This window comes from Mastomys coucha, unplaced genomic scaffold (genome assembly GCF_008632895.1).
Source record: "Mastomys coucha isolate ucsf_1 unplaced genomic scaffold, UCSF_Mcou_1 pScaffold7, whole genome shotgun sequence".
In the NCBI taxonomy this organism is placed as follows: Eukaryota; Metazoa; Chordata; class Mammalia; order Rodentia; family Muridae; genus Mastomys; species Mastomys coucha.
The window spans coordinates 60006624-60016298 of NW_022196913.1; the positions used below are offsets into that span (position 1 = coordinate 60006624).

General features: G+C 52.0%; 1 protein-coding gene across 2 annotated transcripts in view; it reads left to right on the plus strand.

The window, feature by feature from the left end:
- The first annotated feature begins 4936 nt into the window (after window positions 1-4936).
- Window positions 4937-9675, plus strand: part of Grk6 (G protein-coupled receptor kinase 6) — a 16305-nt gene continuing 11566 nt past the window's right edge. For both annotated transcript variants that reach the window (XM_031359756.1, XM_031359757.1), the window contains exons 1-2: window positions 4937-5165; window positions 9135-9230. In XM_031359756.1, the coding sequence (XP_031215616.1) occupies window positions 5114-5165; window positions 9135-9230 (148 nt within the window). In that variant the 5' untranslated portion in view covers window positions 4937-5113. The remainder of the gene's footprint in view (window positions 5166-9134; window positions 9231-9675) is intronic.

Below are 9675 nucleotides of genomic sequence, written 5' to 3' on the forward strand. Positions count from 1 at the left end.
GCCCCAGAGACATGCATTGGTAGCTAGCTGACAGTCACTATGTGAATGCCACAGAATGTACTTGTGCAAGCTAAGACAGTCACTAAGTCACTAGCTCACAGATTCTGAAGGAGTCCTCAACCAAAACACTGTTGTACAGTACATTACCGTGCCCCTCCCCAACTCCCACCTTTGTGTGTGTGTGTGTGTGTGTTGTGGGGGAGAGAGGTATATATACCTGTGTGGCGTTCATGTTCATGTGTGAGATGCCAGCGGTTGATGTTAAGTTTCTTCCTCAATCACTCTCCTTTTTATTATTTATTTACCTCTTTTTCTTTTTAAGATTTATTTATTTTTTTGTATATGAGCACACTGTCACTCTCCTCAGACAGAACACCAGGAGAGGGCATCAGATCCCATTGCAGATGGTTGTGAGCCACAATGTGGTTCCTGGGAATTGAACTCAGGACCTCTGGAAGAGCAGTCAGTGCTCTTAACTAGAGCCATCTCTTCAGCCCTCTCCTTTTTATTATTATCATTATTTTATGAGATAGGGTGTATGTGTGTGGGTATATATATATATTTATATACCCACACACATATACATAGCTCCTTGGCTGTCTTGGAACTCATTATGTAAACTAGGCTGGCTTGGAACTCACAGAGATCTTCCTGCTTCTGCCTCCTAAATACTGGGATCAAATGTGTGCACCACTACCACCCACTCGACACCTTAAAAAAAAAAAAAGATGTATTTATTCATGTACATCAGAAGAAGGACTCAGATCCCATTACATATGAGTTTGAACAACCATGTGGTTGCTGGGAATTGAACTCTGGACCTCTTAACCGCTGAGCCATCTCTCCAGGCTGCCTTGTATCTTTTTATTTGAACGAATGTATGTTTATATACATGTGTGTGCAGGTGTCTACAGAGGCCAGAAGAGGCTGCCAGATCCTCGGTGGCAGTCACGGGTGGTTGTGAGCTGCCTGGCATGGGTGTTGAGAACTGAACTTGGTAAGAAGTGTGTTCGTAACTGAGGGAAGGTCTCCCGAGCCCCTCCCTCTCCGGGACATAGTCTCTCGTGAACCTGGAGCTCAGTGAGCCAGCTACACTGGCCAATCAGCAAGTCCCAGGGACCCTCTTCTCCCTGTCTCCTTAGGGCTGGATTTACAGGTGCTGCCTCACCTGGCTTTTTGAATGAGTGCTGGAGATCTGAGCTCAGGTCCTCATGCCTGAGTAACAAGCACCTTACCCACAGTGCCAGCTCGCCAGCCCACGACTGTACTTTCAAACTTCTGCATCTTCACGTCTACAGCCCTCTCTTTGACTTCCAGTAACTTAGAGGTGATCCAGGTGCTGGTGCTATGGAGCTAGAGATCTATCTGCGGAAGGTTGTACATACCTTCATATCTATGGAGTATTGTACATACATTTGTGAGCCTGGAAATGCTAGAATCTAAAACATCTCCAACAGAGAATAAACACAACAGATTAAAAGAAAGACAGGGGTGTAGCTCAGTGTCAGAGCACTTAGTAGGTTTAAGGCTCTGGACTTTTGCCTCCAATGGCCAGAACCAAACAAATGCTTAACAGTGGAGTCAGATATGGGATAGAGCTTTTGAGTGACACAGCCTTTGACGCCACCCCTCTAGAGACACTGGAATTCAGGACTTACAAGTACTGTGTCTTTTTTCTTTTTTCTTTTTTTTGGTTTTTCCAGACAGGGTTTCTCTGTGTAGCCCTGGCTGTCCTGGAACTCACTCTGCAGACCAGGCTGGCCTTGAACTCAGAAATCCACCTGCCTCTGCCTCCTTTTTCAGAAAGCGAACCTACTAGGTCTCGTGGAAAGGAGTGGCGTTTCTACAAGTTACCCGCTTCCTCTAGGTCCACTAGGATAGGAGAAAGGGCTCAGAGAGACTTGCAGTTAAGTAAACTGGAGTTTGAAATCAAGTTGCAGAAATTGACTAATGAGTTGAATGAATTGAAGGCAGTATCGGGCAAAAGAAAGGACAGCCATCTGGAGACAGGCCGTGCGTCTTCAGAGAGAGCAAATTTTCACGCTAGTGAAAATGGGCAGGACACTTCGGGAGTACTAGTGTTTCCAGTAATGGAACGATTTGATCAGCAGAACGAAAGACATAGACAATATCAGACCTTGGATTTTAAGGTGATCAAAGATCTAGGGAAAGCAGTGGCTCAATATGGTCCAAATGCAGCGTATACGCAGGTACTTTTGGACAATATTACAGAGTTATATTTAACTCCTCAAGATTGGAGAACCTTATGTAAAGCCACACTGACGGCAGGGGATTTCCTGCTTTGGAATTCAGAATGGCAAGAGATCAGCAAAAAGAGGGCGGTGCAGAATGCTCAGACAGGCAACCCAGAATGGGATTTGGACATGCTTCTGGGAGAAGGGCTGTATCAAGGAAATGCAAGGCAGATGGACTATCCTCCTGGGGTATATACACAGGTTGCAATAGCAGCAAAAAAAGGCTTGGATTCAATTACCTATGCTAGGTGAGGTTAGTGGAGGCATAGCTGGCATCCGACAGGGTCCAGAGGAGACTTTCCAAAATTTCGTGGCCAGGTTACAACAAGCTGTGAATAGAATTCTTGGAGAATCTCATACGGACAGTCCGCTTATTACACAGCTGGCCTATGAGAATGCTAATGCAGTGTGCAGAGCAGCTATTCAGCCACACAAGGGTCGAATGGATTTATTTGAATATATTCGCCTTTGTGCAGATATCGGACCTCTCAATAATCAAGGTCTGACTATGACGGCTGCATGGCAGGGAACTTCAGGTGGAGAGATCCTGATACAGAGGCAGGAAAATAGACAATGTTTCACATGTAGAGGTATAAATCATTTTAAAATAATGATTGCCCTAAGAAATTAGGAGCCACAAGCAGGCAGCCGAGTGGCTGTGTTTTGGAAAAAACACGAAAAGAGTCCAGTTTGTAGAATCAAACTAGCTGCACGTGACCTTGATGAAGGGTAAAGATATCTGCCAGAGATAACAAATGCCCAGGTTAATGGGTGTCTTGTGTTGGCTTCAAAGAAACACTGGAACCCAGGACCCAGGAGAGTGATTCTCACTGTTTTCCGATTTTCTTCCAGTCAGAGCCTGCCTCTGCTTCTCGTAGGACTCCTCCCAGATGGAAGAGTGTTCTGTTTAGATACTGGACACCAAAACATACTGCCTGCCATTCACAGCCTAATGCCGCAGGGCAGCCTAGAGCCCTTTAGGGAAGCAAATCTACTCTCCTCCTCCTCAAAAATCTGCCTCCTTGACTCCCCATCACCCTCAAAATAAAGTCCAAAGACATCCTGGGTCCAGACTCCATCCGGATGCTGACTGAAGGAGTTCTTTATCCAGTAGGTTCTTCCCACCCTCCACACCGTCAAACCTCACACAGGTGCACATTCTCACTAGCCCTCAGATCTCATCTGGACACAGCAGTCTTCCCTTGGCGAGTAATCATCCGCTAGTCCGAGCTATCATTGGTAAATAGAAATCATCCTTCCAGGAGCTTCACATTTCACAAAACAAGCCCTTCTCTGTGAACCACAGCACCTTCCATGGTCTACCAAGCCACCCTTGCTCTTGGCTCAGAACACTAGATTCTGGGGCCACTTACTTAGGCTTTTGTCCTTGCCAAACTTAACTCGGGTCAGGCGCTGTGCCTCTTCTGGATCTACCCAGATGTCACAGCCTGAGACCACTCTGATCTCTTTAATGAACTTGGGGGCTGGGCATGCTAAGCGCACTCTACCACAAAGCAACATCTCTAGTTCTTTGTATTCATTCTAAAACCACCCATTAATGTGCTCACTTACAGGATCATTACCACCTTTCTTCCCGCCTAGTACGTAAGCACTGAGAGTTTGGTTTTCTTGCTGTTACCACTATATCCGGCACCTGGCTGGGTGCCTGGGAAAAAAAGCAGTGGCAGTACTTTTTGCAGAAATGAATGAATATGCATCAAAAGCACGTAGTTGAATCCGGTTGTTCCTTAATTCCCGAGTTTGGGCAAGCCTCCGTTTCCTGCTGTGAGAAAAAGGAGTGGTGAGGAAGAAGTGGGGGATTGAACTATACTGTGTTGATGAGATGCAACAATGAGGACCTGTTTCCCCCTATCCCCAGTCTCCGCGTGCAGCCAGCCTCAGGCGGATGGATGTTGATCCAGCGCCTCAGCTCCCCACCTGTATAATGGGTGTGAACTCATCCTCCACGACTTGGGGTGGCAGCGCTGCCTTATAAGGCAGCAGAGGCCGAAGGCGCCGGACGGGTGGGAGGGGAGAAATCACAACATCCGGCTGCGGGGGCGGGGTATGGGGTGCGGGGTACGGGGTGCGGCTGGGCTGGAGGCGAGCACCACTGGGAAGGCAATAGCCTCCTTCGGTCCTCTGCTAGCTTTGGAAGTGCGCCCTTCCGAAGCAGCTGACCGAAGGGTCGACCGTAGGACTCCTTCTAACCAAGCTACCCGCTAGCCGGCAGGAGACACAGCGTGTCCGCAACAAAACCCTAGAAATCCCAACGGCGCACCAGACCCCCAGCCACGCCCCCATTCCATCATCCAATCAGATCGCAAAGCTGGATGATCGACACTTCTTTAGTCCAATCATATGTTTGGTCTCCTGGGCGTGGCTCCTGTAAGGGCCCACCTCCGATTTCTCGGTAGAGGCTCGGCCCTAATTGGCAGCTCAGCATCCTACGAAGGCCTAGAAATTCGAACCTAGGGGCCGAATCCCGTCTGCAGTCCAACCAGAAATCGGCGACGCAACGGGGCCCGCCCCCTCCCCGCCGGGAGCGAGTTCCCGGCTCTGTGGGCGGGGCAGGAGAAAGAGGCTGACCAATAGTAGTCCGGCGCGGGGAGCGTCCGCTCGCCCATTGACTGAGCCAAGTAAACAGAGGGCGGGGCGGGGCGGGCGCCGGTGGACCGGGAGGGGCGCAGAGTGCGCGGCGGGCGGCGGCGGCCGGGGAGGCCGGGGAGGCCCGGGAGGCCGCGGCGCGGTCAGTCGAGCCGAGCCGAGCCGAGCCGCGCCGATCGCCATCGGCCCCGGCTCTCGTGGGCGGTCCCGGCCGGCGGCGCGGCCTGGCGGGCCGGGCGGCGCTGCAGCCCATGGAGCTCGAGAACATCGTAGCGAACACGGTGCTACTCAAGGCCCGGGAAGGTGAGGCCAGGCAGGCGGGCGGCCAGGCCCGGGTGCGGGGATCGCGGGCGCTCGACCTCCGAGCTCCACGAGGCGCCCGGGCCCCAGCTACCCTCGTGCCCTGGAGTCTGCACCCGGACTCTTGAGCGCAGACACGAGCCCTTCCGGCCCTCCGCAGTTGCCCCCGGAACCCGGGGCCCAGGAGGGGCGGGGGTCGCGCCATGGGCCTCACGCCGGGTGTGGGGGTGATGAAGAAAAAGGAAGGAAGAGAAAAGGTGGGACATGAGCCCCAGAGGAATGCGTGTGAGGCCTCCTCTAGGTGAGAGGCAGGAAGGTGCCCCACGTGCCCCAGGCCCAGCTGCCCTGAACCACACAAAGTTGGTAATCTGTAAAGATTGGAGAATGAATGAACCGAGCCTTTGCATAGGCAACCCAACCCCCAGGGGGGAAACTTCTGGACACACACATTACCCGCAGAACCACCACTCACCTGGAGTTTCTGGACACTAAAAACGGGTGCATGGGAAACGAATTTGGCATTCAGCAAGCCTGTGACCTGTTAGGGCAGATGCATAAGGGAAATAAATGGGAGACGAGCATACCGGGCTGTTAGGACTGTAAGGTTAAAAGCCTGACTCGGAAGCCAGTCTGGTCGACTTAGTGTGTGTGCGCACACATGGATATGCTGCAGAGTCTCTCTTCATTGGTTTCACTCCAGGTGTTATTTGGCACCTGCTCTATGGGTCCTCGGTGACCAGAGCCAGACCTTAAACTCACTGCCGTAAACTCAGCGACGTAATCACTAGACACCTGCACGGCCCTACTCTGTCCAGGGTGCTGGTGGATGAACACTAACAAGATATTTCTTTTTGGAACTCCAGGGAGGGACACAGTGACAGCTTTGCACTTTTTGATGGGTTTCGGTGCTGAAAGAGCCTTCCGCTTCGCTGTTTCATATCAGGTTACAGGTGGGAAACGGAAGCTCAGACCAGAGACTAACCCAGTGTAAATGACCCAAGCTCCGGCAGATACCCAGTAGAGCCTATAGGGAGCTCAGAGAAGTCCTCAGAGTGGTGCATTTCCTGATGTCCTCTGCCTACTTGGTGCATGTCACACCCAGAGAGGTGTTGCCTGGAAATGGGATGGGCAGGTTGTGTCCCTAGTGCCCAGGGGAGGCTATCTTATCTCCGGTCCCTTATCAAGCTCAGGGGCTGGGCCTTCCTCTCAGCCTCTGGGGGCATCTGCCGATTCTGTTCTGCCTCGTCATCCAGCCAGCCAGGGAGGAGGGGTAAGGAGAGCCAAGGCCGGGCCTCAGCCCGCTGAGGGCATTGCCTTGCTGGGCCAGATCCTGTGGGCACCTTTGCATAGGCGAGCGGGCATTGCTGGATCTTGGCACAGGATATTGTGGCCTGGGTACCTCCTCTGGAGGTAGTGCCCTGGACTCGCAATGACAGCCGTGTACACACCTGGATGGCCTTTGACATGCTTCTGGTTCCTCAACATTATTGTTCCTTTTTTTTTTTTTTAAACATAGAAATTTTAAGGAAAACCTCGTTGCCATGGAATCTTCTAATACCCATGGACTGGTTGTGTGAGAATCACTTCACAAAACAGCTAGCAGCTTGAGGCCAGCTTTCCAAGTGACCAGAGACCCTCAGCAGTTGGCAAACCTGTGGTATATGATACACTTGGCTTTGTCTTGGAGATTGTGTTTGTGAGATGGTCTGACTATGTGTATAGCCTTCGCTTACTTGGACCTTGCTATGTAGATCAGGCTGGCCTTGAACTCAGAAATCCATCTACCTTTGCCAGGTGCTAGGATAGAGCTCAGTTGGCTTTTAATAAATGCTAGTCATGTAAGGAACTTGAGTTCGAGAACTGGGCTTGAATTCCCACTGTTACCCTAAGGCTCAGAATCCACTGCCCAGAGCCTAACTTGTACGTATCTGGTTAGGTGGGATGACCTTTGGGGTGCGCACCCTCTCTTGGATTTTCTTCCTTTCCCTGGGTGCCAGAGGCCTACAGGAGGAGGGCAGGGTAGGGTGGAGCTCTGCAGATCGGCAGCTGGTTCTAGGACAGGATATTTGCATGTGACTTTTTTGCTCTTGCCTTGATCCGGCTGGGAGGAGGGGGAGGAGGAAGTAACTGTTGTGGGGGGGTGAGGCAAGAACATGTGGGGTTGGGTGGGGGACCTGGGGTGGAGGGAGAGTAGGAGGAGCTCCCCTCTGGGGAGGCTTTGCCATAGGTCAAGGAGTTAGCGGTTTCTTGCTCGCTTGCTGTGAGGCAATGGCTGTGGGGCACATGGGGTACAGGCTGCAGCAGGGCCACCAGAGGGTTTCTCAAGGGGACACTGGAGCACTTCCTCCTTCTTCATGGAGCCCAATTAGGGACCCAGCTGTGAACCTTTCCCAGAAGGCAGCTCCTCCCCCTCCATCACTTTCACTGGATCAGATAGAGTGCTGGGGAAACTGAGGCCAGACAAGGGAACTAGGTTGTCAGTAAATTGGAGCTAAGTCTTCCCTCTTTATATGGCCCTACTGAGAGCTGTACACAGTCTCTCCCACTCACCCTACAGTGCAGCGATGGCTGGAAGTGTACCCTGGAGATTGAGGTCTAGGAGGCTGCAAGGCCTAGGCTCTTCCTGTCATTCTGATGTCCCAGTGTGTTGCCCCAAAGACACATGTGGCTCCCGCTCTGGTGTGCTATTGCCTGCAGTGTGAGGTTTTTGTTCATTCGGTTCCTTGAGACCATGCTTATGTAGCCCTGACCTGGAACTCACGTAGACCAGGTTGGATTCCGTCTCACCGAGGCCCACCAGTCTCTGCCTCCTTTAGGGCTGGGGTCCCTACCTTTTTTTTTTTTTTTAAGAGTTTTCGTTTTCAAATTTCTAGTCTGGTTTGCCTGTCTCTCACTACTGCTGCAGGAGGGGTGGGAGCTCCTGGAGCACACATCTAACCTGCTTGTCAGACCCTGAGGCATCCTAGCCGGCCCAGCTAAATACAGTAAGGCAGGCATCAGTGGGGTTTCGAGATGGTAGTGGCATCCTCTCTCCGCCACTTTGCTAAGGGCAGGGAGGTTGTTCTGCTGCAGTGATTGGTGTTAGGGGTGTGAGGGGTTGCTCAGGTGGCCTCTGGCATCTCACATGTGCCCTGTATGACACTGGATCTCTGGCTGGCATGCCTTGGCATCTTACGAGAAACCTTCCACTGTGGTACCTTCGTCTAAAGACCATGGTCTCACTAGATAGCCTAGGCTTTTCTGGAACTGACTTGTAGATCAGGCTGGCCTCAAACTCAGAGATCCACCTGTTTTTTGTTTGTTTGTTTGTTTGGCTTTTCGAGACGGGGTTTCTCTGTATAGCCTTGGCTGTCCTGGAACTCACTCTGTAGACCAGGCTGGCCTCGAACTCAGAAATCCACCTGCCTCTGCCTCCCAAGTGCTGGGATTAAAGGCTGATCCACCTGTTTTTTGAATGCTAAGATTAATGGTGAGTGCTGCCATACCCAGCTTCTTGTCTTGTCTATTTCCTTTCTTTTTTTTTTTCTTTTATTTTTTTCTGAGACAAAATTCCTCTGTGTAGCCCTGGCTGTCCTGGAACTTGCTCTGCCGACCAGGCTGACTTCGAACTCAGATCTGCCTGCCTCTGTCTCCCAAGTGCTGGGATTAAGGGTGTGCCCCACCACTGCCCAGCTGCTACTCTCCTAACCTGTAGACTTCCCCGCCGTGGAAGAAGGAGTGAATGAGGCCGAACTTCTTGCTGGGATGTCCTCATTAGTCATTTTGTTCTCATCCAGGGAACCCTTAACGTGGGTGTCAGAAGGATCATGTGTGTCCTGGACCTTGTTAAGGGCTAGAATGTCTGGAAGAAGCCCCAAGGTTCCTCCACAGCAGGCTTGGCCTGAAGGCCTCTGTACTACATGTTAAGGGGAAGGTTGGGAGGCAGGCTGCTCAGGACTCCAGTGGGACCCCAGCTCCTGATCGCTCTTGCAGGTGGTGGCGGGAATCGCAAGGGCAAGAGCAAGAAATGGCGCCAGATGCTGCAGTTCCCCCACATCAGCCAGTGTGAAGAGCTTCGGCTCAGCCTTGGTGAGGCTCCCAGAGCAGACTGGGTGGGGGGCTAGCCATGAGGAGCCATCCCCAGACATTGCCTTTGCCTTGGGGGGCCTGTGGCGGAGGGGTGTTAAGGAAGATTGAGAACTATGTAGTCCAGTTTCAGTTCCTGGGCCTGAAATGGGAGAGGGCAGAGAACTGAGACTGGTATCGGCAGAGTGGGCATGGGGAAGGGAGGAGGGCTGGGCTGATGGAAGGTGAGAGAAACTTCGGAAGGGGAGTCGGGTTTGGAACACCAGTCCTTTGCGTAGGAACCTCACCTAGGCCCCACCTGAGGGTGCCCATCAAGGTAGGGAAGTATGGTAGTCACTTCTAGAAGGGCTCACCCCAGTCCCTGCATCTTGGATGAGGATCTGAACAGTACTTAAGGTGGCCCAGTCCTCTGCTGATGGCTGGCGTGTGCTTGGGATGGAGGCCCAGC